We start from the raw sequence: 25,653 nt of genomic DNA, 5'->3' as shown, positions 1-25,653 counted from the left end.
GGAAAAAACCATTATAAATAACGTTCAGGGCATTTCTCAAAATGCTATATGATCTCCGAAGCCATAAATCTGCTCCTGGGAGGACCTCGCAAGCCTCTGCAGGCATCTGCTAACAATTAGAGGGTTTCGGAGACGTGCATGGTGCAGGTGACTGCCAGTAACCCCCGTGCTCCAGGACGGCCAGTCTTCCCTGGTACTTACATGGCTGTCGACTCTTCAGCGTGATGGCCTGGGGGCCTTACAACAGCAAACCCATTCTGTAAGAACAAGATAGGTTTTCAATTATCAGATAGGGAAAGGGGGAAAAAAAAAGAATTCTCGTCCCTTCATGTAATATAGAGCAGCCGGCAAACAGGATTGGAACCTATTAGAGGCTTCTGAGTTTGTTTTCTGCCCCCCATTAGCCTTTCAGAGAATTAGCAGAAATAAAATATCTGATTAAAGCTGCATATATCATGTCTCAAAGAGAAGGCTCACTTGGAGCCTGGAAGGAACTAGAGGATTTTAGGGGGTTGAACCCAGCTGGTCAATAGGCACCCCAGTCACTGGACTAACAAGACCGACTTAGTAATGAGACTTCATATCTCATTACATCTGGGTCCTGAATTCTTTTGAGGGAGAAGGAAGAAAAGAAATACATTCTTGGTAGAAGATGGAGTCTCAGAAGCATTGAGCCACACCGAAAAATGCTGAAGCTCAGACACCCTCGTCGGATCTCCATGCAACGAAAACTTAATTTCCAACTCTGGTGTCAGCAAAATGATAAATCTCCGTGTGCGTGTGTGTGTGTGTGTGTGTATGTGTGTGTGTGTGTGTGTATGTGTGTGTGTGCACGCATGCTCGCGCGCACACACACACACACACACACACACACACAGACACACACAGACACGCACACACATAAGACTATCCTGAAGGGGATAAAAAAGAAAAAAAGAGGACAATGGGAAGGCCATATTTTTTCCAGTCTATAAATTTAGCTTGGAAGTCAGCCAAAGCTTGCAAGTTTATTGGATTCTCTAAGTCAATTTCTAACTCATGTTCTGGAATTTTATAAAAAATTCCTGTGCTGAACAGCAATCAGATCTAGCCATGATCAAGGAATTCCTGAACCTCGAGGTTGGTTGTAATGCATCATAGAAAAATTAAGTAACTCCTCAGCAAACCCAGGACCTAGAAATCCTTGTAAAACCATGATGTGGAGAAATGGAGGGTCCATTGACTTGAAATAATCATTTCTCAGGAGGTTCACACTACCTTTCACTTAACTATGACTTGAGAACCAAGTTAATAAAAATAAAAAAGTGTATCTTTCTTTTTTATGTGGGGTGGGTAGATAGAAGGGCTCTCCCTGACCTGTGATTTCATGAGTGTACGGTACTCCCGGGGCAAGCTTCCTCCAAGAAAATAACTTGACAACTCATCTGCAGCTTGTAGTATTAAAGAATCCTTGGGTCATTAGGAGGTCATGTACTTCGCCTTTGCTCCACAGCACAGATGCATCAGAGACAGGACTGGAACCCAGGTCTTCCCAATTCCAAGGCTTAAAACCCACAGTAAGGGGGTCTTAATCTAGGGTCTGTGACTTGGTTTTGTTTTGATTTTTACTATTTTAATACTTTTGCTTCAGTATCATTGGCTTCCCTTGTATTCTCATGTATTTTAGTTTCTACATTGAAAAACATAATCATGAGAAAGGGCTCCCTCAGTTTCCTCAGACTGCCAAAGCGGTCAGTGACACGAAGATGGTGAAGCTCCCCGGTCCAGCTGCCTTTTCTGCTTACTACGCAACAATCTAAGTGAAGCTGATGAGCCATTCTTACTAGGGAATTTATTCCCAAGCCTTTTATATCAAATGTGGAGATTACATATAGAAAATTAGCCCTTTGCCAAAGTGTTTAATACAGATTCATTTCACCAATCATGTCCCATTAAGTCGCATGTAATTTCATCCTCCATTCATTTGGATGTTAATATGCCTTTTATGAGGCTTGATAGAAGTCAGGCAGTAGATCAATACTGATATTCCCTTCATCTTAAAGCCCTCCCTGTACTAGGCCCAGTGCAGCATCCGCTATCACTGATCACTGGAAAGCTATATGACCACATGGTCCCTGGCATCAAAGTTGCTCGGGTGACAATAATAACACCCGTGAAGCAACAAGTACGGGCACAATTAAGTGATAACTTTGTGAAATGGTCTGGGAAGAGCTAAACAGCCCAAAGAGGAAGCTTAATGTGGCCTGGAGTCCTCAGGAAGGCTTCACAGGACATGTGACACCCAAGGCAGTTATGAAAGGAGGTTCAAACGATGAGAGAGGAGGGGAAAGGTGAACTAACCTCATCAAAGGCAAAGAGGCAGGAAATCAAATAACATATGTGTGAAATATTTAGCTTTACAGGATTAAGGAGTTTCTGTAAGACGCTGGTGGAAAATAAGTGTAGGTAGAGTGGGTGGGTCCAAACTATAAAGACACTTGGAAGCCAGGCAGAAGAATTCATAGTTTACTTCCTTTGGCGCCAACTTTGTCAAACAGCAGGATCCCCTCATGTATACCCCTACCTCCTCTGTTTCAGTTCCCTAAAAAAGTCCATGTAATTTTAATCCCCCTTCCAACCTGTTACTGAAACCACTCTCCACACTGACTTCCTTGCCCAAAATCAGTTTCTTTTACTCATTAACCCCAATTCTACTTCTCTGGTGCATTAGATACACCCATTACTTAAAAAGAAATGTTATCGATGACATTTCTTTTCTATATTATGGTCATTAGATACCCTCCTCCTTAGCCAACCTTTCAATCTATTGTATGAAACAAAAACAGTGATGCAAAAACAACCCATACAACGGCGTTTTCAGACGAACAATGCGACATTCTGCCCTTCTCTGAGAGGACATATTTCATTATCTATTGTCTGAAAAATGGTAACTCTTCTTCAGTAGTTCAGAGTTTAGTGGATTTCAGCATTGCCTTCACTGACATTGTTGTAGCTAGGTGGCACTAGAGCATGCAAAGATCTGAGTTCAAATTTAACCTCAAATCCTTACCAGCTGTGTGACCCTAGGCAAGTCCCTTAATGTGTTTGCCTCAATTTCCTCTTCTGTAAAAAGAAAATACTAATAGCACCTATCTCCCAGGGTTGTTGTGAGGATCAAATGAGATAAATGACTTCAAAGCGTTTAGTACAGTGCTTGATACATAGTAAGCACTATATATGCGTTATATCACTGTAGCTATTATGGATTGTTGTCCTGATTCTGCTCATTTCATTATGCATCGGTTCATACAAATCTTCTCATTTCTCTTAGTCCACCCTCTGTATAATTTCCACAAAGAAATGTTGCTCTGAATATTTTGGTTTATATTAGGCCTTTGTTTTTGTCTTTGACTTCCTTGAGATATGCACGCCTTAGTCTTGCTTTCGTGTTTTTTTTTTCAAACCACAGTTATTTCTCAATATACCCTCCTTCTCAATTAAACCATCCCTTCTAATAAAACAAAAAAAGACTATAGTAATCACATTTGACCGTGCATACAACTATTCCACCCCTGTATAAGGAGGATCACATAGTCAAAGACTGCAAATAGCATAGTCTAAAAGAAATGAACATTTTTCTCGCACAATTCTTGTCAAATTTACTTGTCAAAACTTCTCTCCTATGTTGCCTTTCTACGTCTATGGTATTTCTTTTGTCACTAAATATTCCATTATTTTTTCCTCTTCCTCTAATCCCCTACCTACCATCTTGCCATTTCCTAGGAACTCCCTGAAAAATGGTGTAGTACTAAGAGCCCCAGATCTGGAATCAGAAGAATTGGGTCAAATTTCATTTTTGCCACTTACCACCTTTGTGATCTTGGTCAATTCACTTTCTGGACATTAGTTTCTGCTTTTGTAAATTAAGGGGAGAGTATGAGATGACTTTCATGTTCCCTACCAGCTCTAAATCTCTAGTGTTGATACACTGATTGTCTTCAGCCTATCGTGTCTACGAAATCCTTTCAGTGGGTCTTTGAGTTTACCGTGACCCATCCAGAACTTCTAATCTCGGACTCTTGTCCATATCCTTCAGTCGGCTTCCAGGCAATGGATCACAGACCTTTTTATGACTATTGGCATACCATGATGACCAATGAGACTTCATTAGCCCTCTGACTCCTCTTTATCTTCCCTTCTGGTTCTATATCTCTATATTCATACTGTGTATGCAGCTCTTTCCACGAAATTCTTGGTTGACAATATGCTGTAGCCTATTAATTCCCCCTATGAAAGCCTCTAGTGCCCTATGGGAGACCAAAAATTCTTTGAAGACTATTATTCTAAAATTTGTAGCAATTCAGAATCACCAGAAAAATATTACCATTAGAGCTGAGAATGTAGGAATCTAGGTCAACAATTATGGAGATCATCTCAATAACCTTTTGTAAAATACTTTCTTTTATGCAATCATTCAATGTTTCATTTATTTTCATTTTATTTTTTTTCATTTATTTGAAGAAATGGTCTCTCAAGATATTCCCAATTGTATCACCTCCAGCAAAAAAAAAAACAAAATTCCTTTCAATACACTTGGTCTCATCCACCTTCTCTTTTGGTCTTCATTTTATTTAGTGACTAAACATTTCTACTTTATTACACTATATATCAGGGACTGGCATGATGCTTATGATCCTCCATATTACTTTATGTTTTTTAAATTGCTTTATATTTGAAATTTATATTATATTTATCTTCATTGCCTTTCCACTCATCGAAAAAGATCAATGAGGAAGATATTTGATAGCGGAAACAGTTTCAAAGCTCTTCTGGTCTTTCAATTCTGGTGATTTTTTACACTAATTAAACACCTATAGAAAATGATGACATCTTGTATCAATGGTGGTCCCGTTTTCCATTTCCTACTTTTTTGGTGACAACACCTTAAGTGATTCAGGTGTAATTACATTAAATCTCCTTTTCATATTTTGATTTTTTTACTTTCTCCTAATTTAAGTTTTTTTTTTTAATCTTGGCTCTAATAAGCAAGTGGTATGGCTACAGATGGACAGTAGATTCCAACATGATGCTTACATTGCTACCTGTTCATTTCCTATCAGTTAATATACAATCGATTTCCTTTTTTTTACTATGCTACTTGATGGAAGTCATTCTATACATTATTCATGACATGGAAGTACAAATGAATGAATAAAGCATTTATTAAATACTTACTATGAGCAAAGTACAGGAGAAACCAAAAGAAAAGTAAATCTCTATTCTCAAGGACCTCTCATTCTAACAATGGAGACATCGCATATGGGAAGTTTTATCTGGAAATCAGATGACAAGGTCTCATGGTGCTAAGGGCACAGTGACAAAGCAGAAGAAAATACTTCATAATTAATGGCATTTCCATAGATGAAGTCATATGAATTTCTGGTGTTGAAGCATCAAGTTTCTCTATACTTTGCCAACATGAGCCTCTTTATTCATGTAGTTATACTTCCCTACATATTTTTCATTGCTCTCACTTATTCCCACCATTGTATTTAATTAATTAAGTATATGCTGATTTAACTGACAGGGACTTAGTAAGTTTTTCATAAACTCTCTCTTCCCTACACCTTTGTAATAGAGATTGGAACCTATGTTGCAATTATCTTCATGGTGTTTTTGTGGTTTATGCTCTTTTCTGCAACTATCTCTGAATCGCTGAAGTAGGCAAAAACATAGCAATGAGCGTCATATTGTGTTGATAGCTTAGTGGTAACCCTACTGGTGATGATGCTTACCTAGGTTGGGCCTCAAAAAGCAAACATAGTCTGTTGCTGAGAATCAATGTGAAGCCATTCCAACTCTGAACTACCTGACAGTCCTTAGACTACTGATTTAACCCATAAGAACTTATTGACATCTCCATAACATAGTGAGACCTCAGACTAGGTATTTCAGTGGGTGCCAATAAAAACTATTGGTAAATCTTTATCTCCAGCCATCCCCTGTGTTTCATTCTCACTTCCATGTAAGTATAGTCAATATCCACTTGGAAGTTCTCATTTTCCATTTCAAATTCAACATGTGTAAAACCAAAATTTTCACCTAGTATCAAAGGATCTGTGTTGAAATTCCATCACTATTACTTACACCCTATATAAATGAATAAATGAAATGCATTTATTATCATTTAACCTTGTGAGATAGTCCCTGACCTCAAGGTGCTTATGTTCTAATGAGGGAGATGATATAGATAGATGGATGGATACATGATGGATGGATGAAGGATAGATGGATGGGTGGATGGGTAGATAGATGGATAGATAGATATGTACATGTATTGTCGAAGAAAGGGAGTTATGATATGGGAAGTCACAGAGATAGTGAGTTATGTAATAGGACATGTGACAGGCATGCCCTTTCCAGAGACAATGATAGTGTTAATTTGATCACACTTCTGAGACGAAAAGGTGAAAAGGGAAGCTAGGAAGAACTCATAGTACCAGGGGGTAAAGATAGGGCAAGTGACCAAACTCCTCACAGGCATAATATCTGATGGTACAATTTACAAGGTAAAGTAGCAACTGCAAGGCAAGAAAAAAAAAGATTAAGTTGAAGATGAGAAAAGAAAATGTTGTGCCTAGGAGGGCTGTGATGTCAAGGCACCTAACATCTCCACATCTCAGCTTCCTTATCTGTAAGATGAAGGACAAATTAACTCCCATGGCTCATCCAGTGCCAAATCTTTTTCTGTTTGTTTGTTTGCTTGCTTGTTTGATTGATTTTCCCCTAGACATTTCCCACCTCCTCTATTTCCCATTTCTTTCAATGAAATCATCATCCAGACTCAATATTTTATAGTTCTCTTTGGCTCTCCCTTTGTCTTTATCCAATATATCACTAAGTCCTATTACTTTTCCTGTCTTTTAGATAATCTCTTAGATTCATCTGTTATAATTGTATAACATTATAATCTCCATTATAATTGTAACTGATCTAGGTGGTCAAACAGTTCAACCTATTTAACCTGTCTGTGAATACTATATTGACCTTCTTCTTGTTAAGGAAGGAGTAATCAGAAAGCAAACTGCAAGGGACTGTTCAGGTGCCTCTCTAAAGTCATCCTCAGTTCCCCTTCTAGTTTTCTTTCCCTTACAGGGAAGGAAGAGCCAGCTCATGGACCAAGCCTAGTCATATCCTGTAATCCAAGCAGCATTCACAGTTTTTGTCACTGGAATCTCTTCTACTTACCAAGAAGTTTCTGTGAGAAACAAAACCTGTGCTTGCTACAGGTAACTGCATGATGTTGGGTAATTTACCTCACCCCAACAAGAAGGTTCTATGAGCAACAAAACCTCTATTTATCACAGGTTCTTTTTCTCATAGGACCTTTTTGATAAGTTATGAGATTCTAATTATCACAACTGCTTATACACCATGAAAAACTGGAACTGCCACAGACTCCATCAACTTTATAGTAGCACAGTCATCAAGTGCTTAGGATGCATCGAGCCAATAAATGAAGTAACCAAAACAAGGAGAATCAAAGAATTTTACACATGCTTTCGTAAGTATAAATGGGATAGTTGCTATTATTCAAGGGTCAACATGGATGAAGATTTATATTAACCCTGTCTATGACATCCAATATTCTCCTGATTTCTTTAGCATCTTTCCAAGCTTCCTTTGATGATGCCACCAGTGACTGAGCTTACTTCCTTATCGAATGCCCCTATATTTACTTATTTGCACACATAAAGTTGTAGAGATGCAGATGTGTATTGGAAAGTATGATGGACTTAGAGTTAGGAAAAGATAGCTTCTAATCTTGCCTCTGACACTAGTGTAAAGTCTTTCAGACTTTTGCGATTTTGTTGACTGAAGGGGGCAAAAACAAAGGAAAAAGTGAAATTTTCATACACAAGAAACACTATGAAATATGCCATTAGAGATAATGCATGGCCCTAGAGAAAACACTTCCTCAACGCCCAATGCTGTTATTCAGTAGCTGATTTTCAAAAAGTCAATAGGAGTTAGTAAGTGGTGAAACCTGCATTCCAAACTTTTATGATTATTACACAAACATATATTGCCCAATTATGACTTAGCCAACAGGGATAAGGATTTGTCAATATACTGGTAAATAACCAGAAGCCACTTTCGGATCTTTCACTGAAGGGACACAGACTTGAACCAGGATTATTGGTCTAAGACATGACTTCAAAGTCAAAAGAGAGGTCTATAACCCATTACCATTTGCTGCCTAGGAAAATGGATTATCAAAAGGGTGGATAAAGCTCTTTGTATTGTCACCTATTACCTGGGAGGGAGAAATCCCAAAGATCCCAAGGAGCAGAAGCAGAGACATTTCTGCAATTTCCAGGTTTAGAAGGGTCACTGACCTTTCCAAGGGAGTGCAGTGCTTTGCCTGAAGTAAAGTGGCCTGCATCAATGGCCAAACAGTCCAGTCCTGTAGAAGAGTAACCCAGCCATCTAGCAGTGGAACAGCCTGACCCAACAGCAAAGCAACCCATCTTAGCAGAAGTGTAATACTGGGGTACCTTGGCTTTGCAGCTCAGTCTGGGAGCAGCCCAGCTTACAATGGAGACAACCATTCTGCCTAGACACTATGCTGACCGTTCAATTTTGTGAGGACATTCCATGAGGAAGGGCATCGAGGTCCACAGTTCCAGAGAATTAAGTTGCCCTGGACACCTGTATTCTTTACCTCTTTGACCCACTATCATAATACTTTAGATTTGTGCCCAATCTCCCCCAATGACACTGTGTGCATTAGTGAAAGAGTACATCTCAGATGGTTTTTAGTGTGTTTGTTGGAGGCAGGAGGCTGATTAGTCATCATGCTTTGGCTAAGAGTAAATTGAATAAACTGATTTGTTAACGGAAAGTATTTGGAAAGTAGTAGAAAGTTACTCAATCCCTAGAACCCTGAAAAAAGGTGAAGCAGTTACCATTCTGAGATCCCAAACTCCCAGTGTGGCTTCAGACTGGATGAGAGAGCAAGCCCAGAGAACACAGGGCAGAGCAGAGCATAATATACGAGAGCAAATCACTTAATGCACAGGTGACTCAAATTACTCACGATAACTTCTCTACTAAGTCATGGACGGTTGTTACGTTCAATGATGAAGGGAGATTCCCAAACAAATGGGAGAGAAAGGACAATTGAATCTCAACATTTTATCATCAATGTCTATCCAAGTGCATTGCACACATTAAAAAAGAATCAAGGAGAGGCAGAAGGGACTTGGAAAATAATCAAGCACAACTCATTTTGTAGCTCGGGAGGGTCAGAGAGATGATGTGGTTTTCCCAAGGTCACAAGTTAATAACTCTAATAATAATAATAATAATGAGAAGAGGAGGAGGAGGAGAGGAGGAGGAGGAGAGGAGGAGGAGGAGGAGGAGGAGGAAGAGGAGAGGAGGAGGAGGAGGAGAAGCATTTCATTAACACCCACTGTGTTCCAGACATTGTGCTAAGTGCTTTCAATTTTTGTCTCATTTGATCCTCACAAAGACTCTAGGAGGTAGGTGTTATTATTATCCCCATTTCACAGATGAGAAAACTGAAGCAAATGGGTTAAATGACTTGCACAGGGTTATACAGCTAGTCGGTGTCTGAGACCCAGAAATTCTGATCTTCCTGACTTCAGCCCCAGTGCTCTATTTACTGTGTCACCAGATGCCTCTTTTACTTAGTAAATATCAGAGTCAGAATTTACAGCTTTGTCCTTTGATGCAAAAGCCCAGTGCATTTTCCCCTTCATCATGCTTCCTGGACTACACCAGGCTACATGGCAGGTACTTAATAATGTGTGAATTTCATTTATTTAGTTCCATTTTTTGAAGCCTGAAGAGGAGCTAAGTAACAACACAGATGATTCCAAGTCTAAACTCAGTGCATGAACTGGCAGTGACAAATGAGGAGAGAACGACATTTTCAAGTCAGACTATCTATCTTAGACCTTGATGACCCAATCTTACATCTTCAATGACCCCTCATTTAGAAGCCAAAAGAAAATGATGGAAAAGCCATTTCCTTCCTGTCCTATCCTTTCTGGCTGTGGATGTGACAGCTGCCTCCAAAGATTAATGGAGCATACCATCCAGCTGGCCTAGAATTCAACTTCGAAAATCTTTTTTTAAAGTGATTTCTTAGATTGAAATGAGCAGTTAGCTGTCCATTTGGAAGATGGTCAGTAAGTATGGATGAGAATAGGTCACTATCAGATTCCCTAGTACTCTGAGTATCAGAGTAACACTCAAAGGCTGTGGAGCAGCTTGGAACATTAAGGAGGTAGGAAAAGTGCAGGAGATTAAAATTAGCATGGGAGATAACAAAGACATTCTTCAAAGCTGTGGGCATGGAAGATATGTCAGGTCATGTCACAATCACAATCAAGTAAGCAACAAATATTGCTGGAGATAAAGCACAAATATGAAAGCCTGCCTTCGGGTGTGTATGTGTGAATATACATTATATATACATGTATTTGCATCTACGGTATATCAACAAAATCAATGCAAGGTAAATTGCTTTTATACACACATACACATGTGTGTGGATGTCTGTGTACATAATATATATATATATATAATACATGTATGTATATGTGCATGTGTCTTGTCTATACATAGTTATTTATGTATTACGTCCCCTACTAAAACATGCACTCTTGAGGATAAGGGGAGGGGGGTATATTTGCCTTCCTTTTGATTCCCAGAGCTTATCACAGTAACTGGCATGTGGTAAGTTTTTGGTTATTGTTGGTGTTGTTCAGTTATTCCATGATGTCTGACTCTTTGTGACCTGTGGATCACAGAATATCAGTGTTCTCCATGGGGTTTTCTTGCAGTTAGCAGTTTCCACTAAATGTTTATTGACTGACTAGCTGACTGGCCAGGGGATCAGTAAGTAATGGCTTCATGTAGAAAGTAGAACTTAGTAGCTAATAAGGGTCCGAGACTGGATATGAACTCATGAAGGTGAGCCTTCCTGACTCCAGGCCTGGACCTCTATCTACTGTGCCACCGACCTAGTCCTATAAAGATCCAGTTTCTTTCAAAACTCTACTCAAGTATCACTTTCTACATTCAAAACAAATTTCCACATTGGCCACATCCAGAAAAAATGTCAAATTCTGCACCCTGAGTCCTTCATCACTCTATAAGGAGTGGGGTAGCATATTTTATCACGAATCCTATGGAATCATTGCTTATCAATGGATTGTTCAGAGTTCCCAAGTCTTTTGGTCTTTCATGACTAAGCGACTAAACAAGAATAACTGTTCATATTCAACTACAGGGAATGATGTGTAATATTGTTGTCAGTGTATAAATTATCCTCTTGGTTCTGCTCACTTCACTCTGCATCAGTTCATACAGGCCTTCCTAGGTTTCTCTGAAACCATCCCTTTCATCACTTCCTACAGTAATAATATTCCATCACATTCACATGCCTAACTTATTCAGCCATTCCCCAAATTATTGGCATGTCTTCAGTTTCTAATCATATGTAACCAACAAATGAGATATTACAATTATTTTTGTTTAAAAACAATTTATAATTTGATAATAAAATTTAATAAAAGCAATTAAAAACATTTTATAATATAATACACATTTTGTTATTTTGATATTCCTAGTCTTATTTTCCCTTTTCTCTTCTCCCCTTTCCCTCCTGTTCTCCTCTTCAGTGAAATATGTTTTTGGATCCAATTGTATGTGTATGTGTTGGGGTATACTCTTATCTTCTTTGACAATTCAGGTGATACTAAGTTTCAAGTGTTTCCTGCTCCCCCAGCCTCTTCTTCCGTGGTTTCATACACTTTTACATGCTCACCCCTAATATGTGAGATAATGTTCCCTAACCTCCCTTTCTTTCCTTCCTTTCCATGATTCTTTTAAGATCATCAGTACATAATACAGCCATTCCAAGGCCCTCTGTTTAATTAGACTTTCTCTAGGAGAAGATACAGAGGGGATACACATCATTCGCTGTATTCAAATATCAACAAGTATTCTTGTTTAGTTACTTAGTCATTCATTTTTTTATATTTCTCATATCTCTGTGTTTGCACTTTAAAGTTTCTAAATAGTTTAGGTCTTTTCATCAGGAATGCTTAGAATTTCTCAGTTGCATTAAATGTTCATCTTTGCTTCTATAGGATTTTACTGTTTTTTTCTAGGAAAGTTATTATTGGCTTTAAGCTCGTATCCTGTGCCTTCTGGAAGATCATATTCCAAGCTATCTATGCCTTAAGAATTGTGGCTACTAAATTGTTTGTGATCCTGATGGTGTTTCAATCTTTTCTTTCTGGCTGCTTGTAGTATTTTTTTTCTTTTACCATAAAGCTCTGGATTTTGTCTATCATGTTCCTTGGAGTTTTCATTTATAGGATTTCTTTCATGAGGTTACTTATATATTCTTCCCATTTCTATTTCGTCCTGTGGTTCCAAGACATCTGGGAAGTTTTCGTTGTTTTTGTTATTAGAATTTCTAGAAATGTGATGTCTAGGCTCTTTCTTTGGTCATGACTTTCAGGTAGTTAATAATCCCTCAATCAGTTTTCTCGGTCACTTTCACTTTTTTGTTTAGTTATTTTTTGCTGAGATACCAGACATTTTCTTCTATTTTTCAGACATCCCCTTTATTTTTATCATTGCTTCTTGCCTCATGGAGTTATTAGCTTCTTTTTGGTCCATTTTAACTTTCAGGGCATTTGTGACTTGGCATGGTTTTGTGCCTCTTCTCCCAAGCTGTTGATTCCTTTTTTAATTCTTTCTCCCATAGTACTCCTCTTTCCCCTACAGTTCTCTCACTTCATTAATTAAAAAAAATAATTTTTTAACATTTGCTTTATCCAGTTGAACCTTTGCCCAAGCCATATTATTCTTTGAGACTTTGCTTAGAGATGTTTTGGAATCATTTCCTCTTCTGAGTTTATGTCTTGAGAATGTATCCCTATCATTATAATAGCTTTTTAGGAAGGGATTTTTTGTTTGCTTATCTTTCCAGACTACTTCCAGACTTTATGTGTTAGAATGAGGCTCTGTACACTCCTGAAGTGAATGCCTGAGCTAGTCCTACTGCTAATTTCTTGGGATAGAGTATTATGTTGTTCTAGGATCTCAAGGACTGCTCTGGTTGAGGACCTCCAAGATTTCAGTGCTCCTCAATTCTGTGGATTCCCCTCTGGTATGAGCTCTGGAACTTCCTGACCCGGGTTTGGGTCTGAGCAACAGGTCTGTGGCCTTGTCCCATTTAGAGTTTCAGTCAACTGCCACTTAGAATTGGCTGCTAGCAGTCTACTAGCTTCCCTTTGGCCTGAGATTTCTTCCCTGATCCTCCTGCTACATTGAGTGTCAACTGGATTTGGTTTGGGTTTAAATCTGGACCTGAGACCTTGCTATGCTCCTTGAGTTTGAGACATACAGATGTTGCTTGTTTCTGAACAGGCTCCTTATTCATTATACAGCCTAGGACCTGTGACTCCTCCTCACCCTTATACACAGATCACCTCCACAGTCCACCTGGATCTGTCACCCAAAACTGAGCAATGATCAATAGATCTGTCAGTTATCGTCTGTTCCAGAACCTTCCAAAAGGTCACATTTCTCTCTGCTGGATCTGGGACCTGTTTTTGCCTTGGTATGTGTACAACCTCTCTGTGTGCTAGAATGTTCCAAAGGGTACAGGCCTGGATAGACCCTGGTTATAGAGTGTGCAGAGTTCTCTATCTGGTTAGAAAATCACCTCACCATGATTTCATTTCTTTTAGATTTACTGATTAGGATTTGGTCCAGTGTGTTTTCTAGATCTGTTCTGATGAATTGCGGAGGGTGGATCCCTGAATTTCCTCCTTCTTCTCCACACCTTTGGACCAACCTTGAAAATTAGGTTTTTTAATACCAATATTCTAGGTGAAACTCTGTGGAACTCCCCGATTTCGGTAGTGTTAAAGCTGGTGGGGACCCTCAGAGCCATAAGAAAAACAGAAGCACAATTGTTTGCAGCAATATCTTATCAGCGGTGACTCATGTGCCAGAAGTGGCAAAAGGGCATGTATGACTGGATAGAAAGGTGAGTAACACGTGAGCAGCCTGGATGCTCTTCCAGAGGCTTAAGAGATGACGCGCTTGTGCCTGTTGGAGTTTAAAGATGGTCAGAACGTCTCAACCACGCCTGTCTTTTCATTTTTGAAAAGAAGAAAATGATTAAACTCCCTACTCAAAGGGTTATAGACTTCAAGAGGAAAGGGACCTTTGAAATCACCTAGATCAGGCGTGGGGAACCTGTGCCCTCAGGGCCCCATGTGGCCTTCTAGTTCCTCAGTTGCAGCATTTTGACTGAGTCCAAGTTTTACAGAACAAATCCTTTTATTAGGGAATTTGTTCTTTGAAGTTTAGATTCAGTCAAAAGGCTGCACTTGAGGACCTAGAGGGCCACAAGTGGCCTCGAGGCTGCAGATTTCACACCCCTCATACTATCTGTTCATTTTACCAATGAAGAAGCTGAGCTCCAGAAAAGCTGACTGACTCTGAATCATATAGACAAGAAATATGGAAGATGTCCTGTTTTAACTCAAGTTGTTTCTGTCCCAGTCACCACCGAGATCACATTCTCTCTGCCCTCTATAAAAGCACCCAATTGGTGTAGAAAGAGGGCTTTTGGAGACTCCCCCCTTCCTCATCTCAGCTTAATGCCAAAACTCAATATATTCATTACAATCTCTGTTGCAGTGAGTCCTAAAAATTCAACTGAAGTCAGTGCAATGATCATCTAAGCGCCTGCTATGTAGCAGGTACTGTGTGAGGAGCTAGGGCTAACAGTCCCTGATATCTAGCAGCTTCCATTTCACTGTGCGTGTGTGCGTGTGCGTGCGTGTGTGCGTGTGCGTGTGCGTGCGTGCGTGTGTGTGCGTGCGTGCGTGTGTGTGTGTGTTGGGGGGGCGGGGCAGGGGAGATGATGTGCATACATACAAAGCAATTTCAGCAGGGGAGGAAAGGTTGCCAAGAAATTTCTCTTGCAGTGAATGGACTGTTGGATTTGGAGTCTGGAAAACCCAAGCCCAGATCTTTCCTTCACACTCAGTACGTATGTAACCTTGAGAAAGTGACTGAGCACACCCCAGCTCTTCAGTCTCCATGTGTTTATCTGTCCAATCTACCTCCTGAGGTTATCATGAGAATGAAATGAGAAGGTACAAGGAAAGCGCTTGGTAAACTTTAAAATCCTCTAGGAATGTGAGCTATTATAATTACTATTGTTTGTTACCTGGCAACTAAAATACTGAAGGGCAGCGAGCTAGCGCGGTGCACAGAGTGCCGGGAAGACTCGTTTTCCTGAGTTCAAATCCGGTCTCAGACGTTTACCAGCTCTGTGATCCTGGGCAAGTCACTTAACCCTTTTTGCCTCAGTTTCCTCAGCTATAAAATGAGCTGAAGAAGGAAACGGTAAACCACTCCAGTGCCTTTGCCAAGAAAATCCCAAATGGAGTCATGGAGTATTGGACACAACTGAAATGACTCAACCACGACAAAAATCTGACTTGTGTGTTCAAAGAATGTAGGGATGAAGAGGAATACCTCCATGCTCAAGTCCGTGTTGAACATACTATGGGCACAATAAGAAGTGGGGGTGGGGGAGGGGAATCTAAGTGAGGTTAAAGCAAAATATATTAATTTTTTAAAGAACCAAAAGCATCATGGTAAAAATAAACTATTTGCTCTAAAAAAATAGATTTCAAATGAAAGAAATATGGCCTAAGTGGCACATCCCCATCCTCTGGGAACAATGAGATGTCCAGATAGCTCTTCTCTGATTCTTACTACCCCTGAGAATCTAGGCAGGTCATTTAACCTGCTTGAATGGATCTTAGGTCTTCCAGTGCAAAATGAGGGACTAGATGGTTGCTGAGGTGCTTTATGACTCTAGACAAACGATATTAGAAGCAGGTAGGTGGTGCTGCAGTGGATAAGGCACTAAACCTAGAATCAGGAACACCTGAGTACAAATCCAGCCTCAGATACTTAGTAGTGTCTGTGTGATGCTGGACAAATCTATAAAGCTCTGTCAACCTGTTTCCTCCACTGTAAAATGTAGATAATAATATGTAGATATTAACCTATGTCACACAGTTATGAGTATCAAATGAAATAATACTTATTCTCTCTCTCTCTCTCTCTCTCTCTCTCTCTCTCTCTCTCTCTCACACACACACACTCACACACACACACACACACACATATTTGAGCCAATTCAGCTATGGTGTAAACACCCATCTACCAGAATGCTTATTCAGGTGACTGCATGCTCCCAAATAGGATTTCATGGACAATTTGATAGGAGGAAGTGGGCATTCATGATTGAATTATTCGCCAGTGCCAATGTAGTCTTGCTAATGTTGACATCTAAATGACTAAATGAAGGAGCAATCTTGGTCTCTCCCCTTAATTCCTGTTTGCTGAGGATATTATTTTTGGAAGATGTTGGCATTTGTCATGAAATTAGTTGACTTCGGCAGTAGGAATGAAATTCCCATTTAAAGACAGCTCAAAGATCATGATCCTAGGGCTGTTCATCAACAGCAGGGGAGGAAAGGGAAGCTCACAAAGCAAGCTTGTCTCTTGCATACAAGCCAGGAGGCTGAGAAAGGGGGCCATACATGTGCCAAGAAAACAATATAGGACATATAGAAATGGCATTTTGCCTCACTAAGGGAGTCCAGGAGAGCTTCTGCACTCAAGGCTAAATTAAGTGATGGACCCCAAAGTCAATGCATAGCTGCCAGCTCACCTCCCTACAGAGGCTGAACAGAAGTAGCTTGCTGACAGCTTTGGAAAACAGATCTTAGAAAATTTGGCACACAAGGTCTAGGATGGCTTTAGTCATATGCCCAGCCTGGCTCTGGCTGCAAGGAATCATATTTGTGAAAACAAGCCCAGAGTGGGAAGGAAAGAAGGGATTGAGGGCTCCTTCTATTACATATAATTCATTCTGATCCACAGCATAAAGACAATAACAGTGATTCAGCTTTGAGTGAGTTGTGTGTGTGTTTGTGTGTGTGTGTGTGTGTGTGTGTGTGTGTGTGTTGGGAGTGGGGAAGAATGAACAAATATCTGCCTCTATAAGACATGACAGTAAACTGCTAGGAAGCCAAAAATTTGGTTTAGAAACCATTTGTTTGGGGCTCTGCAATGCCCAACAATGTGTATGAAAGCATTTTTGGCTAACTTGATTGTGGCATTTCATTTTTTAAAGAATAAACAGTTCAAATTGGTAGGGAAATATGAAGCTATATCCTGAGTTCAGACTTAGTATAATTGGTATAAAGGATGACAGAGTGGCAAAAAGATGAAAGATTTTGTGGTATCATTTCTCATAGATGCATTTGCAAAGGCAGATGACTATAATTACATTTTTAATTCAAAATCTTCCCAGACAACTTAACAGATAGCTCAACAATGAGCAAAGAAAACAGGTTCTATAGCATAGTCAGTGCTTCCTCATTTTCAGTATTCTATGATGGATAGCAAACTAGATATAAATGATATCAGTATAATTAAGTGCCTACCATATGTGGAGCACTATGCTAGAATACACACCAGTAAGGAACTGGTCACAGTTCCAGGGTCAAGAAGAACACAAACACTTGCACCTAAAAGGAAACAAGATCCATTCCTGGATAAAGACCAAAGCACAGGCCAGGAGAGCAAAGACCACACCTCTACTTATATCCTACCACCAGGGAAACACCAAAAACATACAGGCCCCAGAACTATCTTTGAAAAAGGGAGCATAAAAAATCTGAAGCTTGGGACATTGCCGCCTTTACCCTGAAAGCAGAGCCCAACTTTAACAAAAAGTTAAAAATCAAGAAATAGTCTGGGGAAATGAGCAAACAAACAAAAAAATTCTGACCATAAAAAGCTACTAGGAAAAGTAATGAGAAAGACCAGAACACAAATTCAGAAGAAGACAACAATGTCAGAAAAAAAAAAAACTACAAGCAACGCCCCAAAGGAAAATGTGATTTGGATACAAGCTAAACAAGAATTCTTGGAAGAGCTCAAAAATATTTTTAAAAATCAAATAAGAGAGGTAAAAGAAAATTGGGAAAAGAAATGAGAGTGATGCAAGAAAATTATGAAAACAGAGTCAACAGCTTGGTAAAAGAGGAACCAAAAATACTGAAGAATACCTTAAACATCTTTAAAAAAGAATGAATTGGGGAAAATACACTAAAGAGAATTTCTTAAAAAGCACTATTGGCCAAATGACAGAAGAGGTACAAAACCTCACTGAAGAAAATTGTTCCTTAAAAATTAGAATTGGGCAAGTAGAAGCTAGTTACTCCATAAGACATCAAGAAATAATAAAACAAAATCAAAAGAATGAAAAAATAGGAAAAAGTGAAATATCTCACAGGAAAAAATTGATCTGCAAAATATATCAAGGAGAGAGAATTTCAAATTAATGAATTACCCAAAAGCCATGATCATAAGAAGAGTCTAGACATCTTACTTCAAAAAATTTCAAAGAAAAACTTCCCTGGTGTCCTAGAACCAGAAGGTTAGATGGAAATTGAAATAATCTGCTGATCACCTAAAATAGATCCCAAAATGAAAACTCCCTGGAATATTACAGTCAAATTCCAGAACTACTAGGTAAAGGAGAAAATATTGAGGGCAGTCAGAAAGAAACAATTCAAATATCATGGAGCCACAGTCAGGATCCCACAAGATTTAGCAGCTTACATTTTGAAGGAACAGAGGGGATGGAATATGATACTCTGGAAAGCAGAGAAGCTAGGATTACAACCAAGAATAACCTATCCAGAAAAACTGAGTATAATCCAATGGATATTTAATGAAATAGAGGACTTTTAAGCATTCCTGATGAAAAGACCAAAACTGAATAGAACATTTGACTTTCAAACACAAGACTCAAGAGAAGCATAAAAAGGTAAACATGAAAGAGGAATCAAAAGAGGTTCAACAAAGTTAAACTGTTTAGATTCCTACCTGGGAAGATGGTATTTGTAAGAGTTTTGTCTTTACAGCAGTTAAAAGGAATATACATAGACAGAGGGCAAAGATATGAATTGACTATGATGGGACGATTTCCAAAAAAAAAAAAATTAAAAGAGGAGAAAGAGGGACACACGGGAGAAGGAAGAAGGGAAAATTATCTTACATGAAAGAGGTGTGAAAAGAAAAGCTTTTACAAGGGAGGGGGAAATGGGAGTAGGTGGGGAGAGGGCTATGCTTAAACTTTACTTGCACCAGAATCAGTTCAAAGAGGGAATAACATAGACACTCAGTTTGGTATAGAAATATATCTTATCCCCTGCTAAGACATTCCTGATTCCCTGCTTGGTGGTGTTCACTTCTCACTAAATTTATCAAGTATACAGTTACATGATATATCTCCTTAATCAAATAAAAGCTCCTGTAAGGGAGAACTTTTCATTTTCATTTTTCTCTTTGCATTCCTAGCACCCAGAACACATAGTAGGTGCTTAGCAGACTCTTCGGGTGCTGGATTAGATTAGAAGGGACTTAAAAGATGAGCATGTCCAACCTCAATTTGAACAAGAATCTCTTTTCAACCATCCTCAACGTATAGTCATGTAGTTTTTGCTTGAAGACCTCTGATTGAGGGAGAATCCCCCTACATCTTCAGAGAGCCCGCTCTACCTTGATGGCTGCTCTAATTGTTAGGAAATTTCTGTTTTCTTAGGGTAAAATCTTCCTCAGTAACTTCCCCTACACACACACTGAGATTCAATTCACTCTCCTCCTCTAACTCCATATCCATCAACTATCTCTTTCTACGACTGACTGTTCACAAAAAGTACTGAATCAAGGGGCTGGGGGTGAGTGGATGGCTGTGTTTGAAGAAAGACAAAGCAGGACAATGAGCAAAGTATCCTTGGACACAGGATGCAGGTTCGCTTACCCAGAAGGTGTCAGCAGGAGGCACAGTTGGATATGATTGCAATCAGCCAACTTGTTTTGATTCTGATGTGGGCTGACATACTACACGGCACCAGCCCAGGAATGCATCCAGTTGAAGTTTTGGGGGGAATGTGCCTTTGAAAAATTTTTTTATTCAAATAAATCACCACCTACTAAAAGGATAATTCTGTGTACTTAAATACCCCTCCATGGAGACAGGAGAATTTCTCTTGCCCTACACCCCCCCGACTTTGTCTCACTGTAATTGGAGGATTTGGAAAGTGTTGGTATACTGCCCTTCTCTCCTGTGCACTAGGCACAATTGCCTCTTAGCCAAAGGGAACCTTTCAGACAATAGGGATTAGGCAGGCCAGCCCTGGCTGGGACCCACAGTTCATTGCAGCCCTGTCTTCTGTTTCAAATTTGGCAAATTAAAAGTAGATGGTGCTTATGCGCTTCCCTTCCTGAGCACAATGTGGTCAAAGCTGACGTCTTGAAAAGGAAATGCAAAGAAACCCTCAGAAGCCCCTTTAAACATTGCAAAGCATGAGCTGAAAATCATCACAGACTATTCCAGAATATTATTTATGGGGGTGATAGCAGGAATCTTCCAATGACATTTTCCTCCAATGGTTCATTATGGGCCAAAAGTAACTGAATTCTTGTAAGTCATTCCGATGAAGTTCAAGCTTTGGGCAGGGCCTTCAAGATGATGCAAAACAACATGCATTTATTAAACACCTACATTCTTTGTCAGGCAATGTACTGGGAGCTGGAGATACAAAAGCAATCAATCAACAAACACTTATTAGTCACCTACTATGCAACAGGCTTTGTGCTAGAACCTAAAAAACAATGCTGACATTAATAATCAATCCTCTTTATCTCTTAGAAATACTGCTAATTTAATTTGTCATATCTTTCAATGCATATTACACCCAGTTCTTTCTGATTCCTTCTTGAAGTGCTCCCATTATCCAGGTCCAACACTTCTTATAAACTTTGGGCTGCTTTCCTGTCTGGATCCAGAACGATGTTCTCCATAGCACTTTTACTGCACTCCCCCACCTGCCTTCAGACAGAGGTCACTGAAGAGCAAAGTGCTGGCCAACGTTGTTTAAAGGATTTTGCCCAGGAACACCACGTTAAAAGTTGGCACCTGGTTCCTTTGATCTTCACAGCAGTTTCCTTGATTTTGCACATAATGAACATGAGAATATGAGATGACTAAGTATCCTACAATACGAGCCTTTGTGCCTTTGGGTAAACAATGAGACCTATTTTATGGATCCCATTTTCCTGACATTTCTGAGCAGACCTTCTTACCATTTAGATTCCTCACCCATAACTTCTTCTATGAATGTCAACATGGATGTGATTCAGGACTGAGATTGTTTAACAACAACAACAAACAATTCCTTTAGATTTCCAATGGTTAAATGAATGTGTGTACATAATTTCAAAAACTGTAGGATTCTTGGGACCTCTAAGCCCCATTTTCTGTCACTCCTCCACCACCAATGCGTTGATAGAAATGAGGTACATAGGATTGAGAGCTCTTTCATTTTTATATTATTGATGGTTCATTATAATGAAAAAAAAAGTCATTGTCTAATGGTCAACTTAGTAGCAAGTGGCCTTTCTGAACTTCTCTGATCCTTAGGCAGTAAATATAATCTTTCACTGGGAAATGTAATAGAGATAAACATAAAGTCCTAAAGATGGGTTCAAACAATTAACTACAAAAATTTTATGAAGGGATTGGGAAGAGATGGGCAGAAAACTTTATGCACAAAAGACCCATGGTGTTTACTGAGACCCATAGGAATCAGAAGTGCTACATGGTCACCAAAAATGAATGTTAACTCAGGTCACATTGGTAATAGGAGAGTGTCCACACTCAAGAACTTACCAATGCCCTGTTCAATGATCTGTGGCATTAGGCTCAGTTTTAGACATCCATCAAATTTTAGTAGGGATCCTGGTAAGTCAGTGTGTGATCAGAGGAGGGTAACTGAGAGAAGAAGACATTAAGTAATCAGCCATATGAAGACTGGTTGAAGGAAATGAGGATGCTTAACCTAAAAAACAGAATACTTAAGGAGATGTGAAAGTTGCCTACAAAACGTGAGTTTCACATGGTAGAGGGATTAGGCTTTTTCTGCTTGGCTCTGGAAAATGGAGTAAGGACCAATGGGTGGAAATTGCAAAAGAAGTAGATATCAACTTAATTTGAAGAAAAATGTGTTAATTCAGGGCCTTTGGGGGAAAAGAAAAAAAGAATAGATTGTTTTAGGAAACAGTGAGTTTATATCCTCCTTGGGAATAACAGAAGCAGAGACTGAGAAGTAGAAGGCCCCTTAGAGGTCAACTAACTAGTTGAAACCCTTCATTGTACAGATGAGGAAAGAGAAGCAAAAGAACAGAAAGAATCTGCTCAAGGTTGCACAAGTTGGGAGTCACAGAATTAGGAGTTGAACCCAGGTGCCCCAATTCCAGATCCAATTATCTTTCCATTTCTAGATAGAATTCATCCTCTGGCTACCATTTGGTCTCAATGACCTATGCATTCCCTTATAATTTGGGGTTTTGATGATTCTCTGGGGAAATGTGAATTCACACCAAAAAAACCCAATCAAATCTCCTCTTGCAGTCTCAATGTCATAATACATACAATATGTTACTTTAGAAATAATATATTATGGGCTATTATATGTGATATGTAATGTAATGCACTATAGAAATGCTTGCTATTGTTAATATAGGTATAATATATCATATGCTATATTAACGTATAGGTATAAATACATAAGCTATACTATGTATTACATAATATGGTGTATATCAGGGGTAGGGAACCTGCAGCCTCAAGGCCACATATGGCCCTCTAGTGTGACCCTTTGACTGAATCCAAACTTCTCAAAACAAATCTCCTTAATAAAAGGATTTGTTTTGTAAAACTTGGACTCCATCGAAAGGCCGTACCCAGGGACCTAGAAGGCTACGTGTGGCCTCCAGTCCCCTGGTTCCCCAGACCTCTATATTTCCTAAATGTGTGTATATATGCTACGTATGCATGTATATGTGTGTATACATGTGTATACACGCATGCACATACAATAGCTAGCATTTACATAGTGCCAAGCCCTGTGTTAAGCACTTTACAACTATTATTTTGTTTTGTTTTCACAACAATCCTGAGAGGCAAGTGTTATCATTATCCCTACTTTATGGTAGAGGAAATGGAGGCAAACAGAGGTTAAGTGACTTGCCCAGGTTCTAAAGCTATTACGATTCTGAGGTCAGATATGACCCCAGACCCAACGCACGACCTACCTAGCTCTTGGTATGCTACCTTCCTTATAGGGCTATTATGAAACTATTTTGGGAAATTATCTGAAAATTGCTTTCTATATTTTAAATCACTATATAGATACATTACTATTATGATTACTTCTGTTAATAATCATATCAGTCATGTATATAGCACTCCAAGGTCAGCCCATTGCTATCTCACCAGGCCTCACAATAACCTCGGTACTTGTGAACAGCTGAGGAGAGTAACTGACGTGTAAGACTCCAAACCAAAGGACCCTGGCCCATGATCTGATTCCCGTCTACTCCACCACGTGGCCCTCATGACATAAGAGGACCATGCATTTCCAGCAGGAAGAGAATGAAGAGGTCACTTTGTGCAGTGGTCACATTCTGCAGGTGAGGAAGCCTCTCCAGAGGTGGGATGTCTTGCCTAAGGTTACAGAGATAGAAGGAAGTGGTGGGGCCCAGACGCAATGAAGCCGGATGTCTGATGGCAAGCCTAGCACCTTCACCCGCCATCACCTACCATCTGCCAAGTTCTTGGTCAGCATCAGCTCTGCCTCTGGAACTCTGATACCCCTCCATATACCGATTATAGATCTGAGAACGTAATATAAACCTTGACAGGCAAGACTCCAAAGACCCAAAGCATAGTGTACTAGAAAAGGAAGCAAGCAAAACTTTCGGGGGCTTCCTTGGGGGTTGCTTTGATTTCTGGGGCCCATTACAATGATTTTCATCGAGCCCCTTCCCTGACATCACAGAGGCATAACTGATGTAAACAGCTGCACCGGAGCACCGAGTGACAAACGGTGTCTTGGGAAGCTCCAAAACCACTTGCAGCCAGTTGGTTTTTTGAGAGCAGGAGTAGACAACAGACATTTTGGGATGTAATTTGAGGTGCAATTTTCAGAAATCATGATGTTCTTTTAAAGAATAACATTGAGCTTTATCAGTGAACTTAAGCACAAAACGCACAATTATTCCTTGTTGAGATAACAACTGTAAAGCACTTAACACAGTGTCTGGCATGTGGTGCTATATGAATGTTAGCTATTATTATTATTAATATTAATATTATTGTTACGTGAAGCCATTACCCAACTGCTTTCATCCCGCCAGCTGATAGGCAGCTAGCGGACACTACCTCACCAAGCCCTGGATCTGGAGTCAGGAAAACCGGAGCTCAAATCTGGCCTCAGATATTTCCTAGCTGTGTGACCCTTGGCATTCACAATATCTGTCTGCCTCAGTTTCCTCATCTGTAAAATGGAGCTAATGATAGCATCTACCTCCCAGTATGGCTGTGAGGAGAAAATTAAATAACATTTTTAATGTAAACTTGAAAGTGTCACTTAAATGCCAGCTGTTACTATTATCATATTATCACTATCAATCTCCCAGTTCGTAACAACCCCTCACAGAGTCTGAGTATACTCATTGGCCATTCTTTTGTGTCTTTTTTATCCATTTACATAGCCTTGCCCCTCACTATCCAAAAAAATCTGTGATCACAGCTTGGTACCTTACATTACTTAAATTTTATTTAACTCCAGCCCTATGCTTATCTCAATGATCTGTGCCTACTAAGTACTCAATAAAGGTTTATAACAACAAAATCAATTGTGGCTTCTTATTAAGCTTAATATTTCTCCAGACTATTGTTGAAATGTAATGTAATAGATGATATTTTTATGATTTATACCTCTAAGAAAAGTGCATTAAAACACTCCCACAATTCAGTAGATCTGCCATCTCATTCACACTAGTACTCTTTCTCTTGGTGTAGCTCTATCCACACCTTGTCCATACCCTAGTCCATACTTGCCTGTCCTATGTCATTCATGTCTCTGCTACCCTTCAAGACATTGCTTGGATCTCAATGGAACATGTAAGCTAAGGCCTTAGGCTATCCCTGGCTCTTGATGTTAGGTACCAGCTACACTTCTTTTCTTTTCTCTGATGGCATCCTTTACCTCATGTCTTCCCACACACACAACTCACCATTGGTAAGAGGAAAGTAAGGTAAGAAGGCCTACATGCCCTCAACCACTACTGGGCTAAGCACTCACCAATGAGGTCACGAAGTAAAATATGGAAGCACTCATCTGCCATGAGCAATCTGACTCAACATTCATTTACCTTTTCATTGTCCTTTGGATAGTAATGACCTTTCATTCTTCAGATACTGTGGCATTCCATGGACTAGAAGCATACATCGTTAGGGCAAGAATGTTCCTTTGTTTCAGAGAGAAGCTTATGGTCATTGAAAAACTGAACAATTTCCCAAAGGCAATACAGCCTGTTCTCTTGATCAGTTCTAGACTTGGCTCAGTGTCCATCAGTATCACCCCCCAAAATACATACTGATGATGG

The 25,653-nt window shown here is 39.6% G+C and overlaps 1 protein-coding gene across 1 annotated transcript in view; it reads right to left on the bottom strand.

Moving 5' to 3' along the window:
* Positions 1–25,653, bottom strand: part of HDAC9 (histone deacetylase 9) — a 606,615-nt gene that overhangs the window by 200,063 nt on the left and 380,899 nt on the right. The window contains exon 18 of the mRNA XM_036759616.1: positions 202–257. Within this exon, the coding sequence (XP_036615511.1) occupies positions 202–257 (56 nt within the window). The remainder of the gene's footprint in view (positions 1–201; positions 258–25,653) is intronic.

This window comes from Trichosurus vulpecula, chromosome 5, assembly GCF_011100635.1.
Source record: "Trichosurus vulpecula isolate mTriVul1 chromosome 5, mTriVul1.pri, whole genome shotgun sequence".
NCBI classification, from domain to species: domain Eukaryota; kingdom Metazoa; phylum Chordata; class Mammalia; order Diprotodontia; family Phalangeridae; genus Trichosurus; species Trichosurus vulpecula.
Note: the sequence above shows the minus strand (reverse complement) of the source record. Positions and strands in the feature narration are given on the sequence as shown.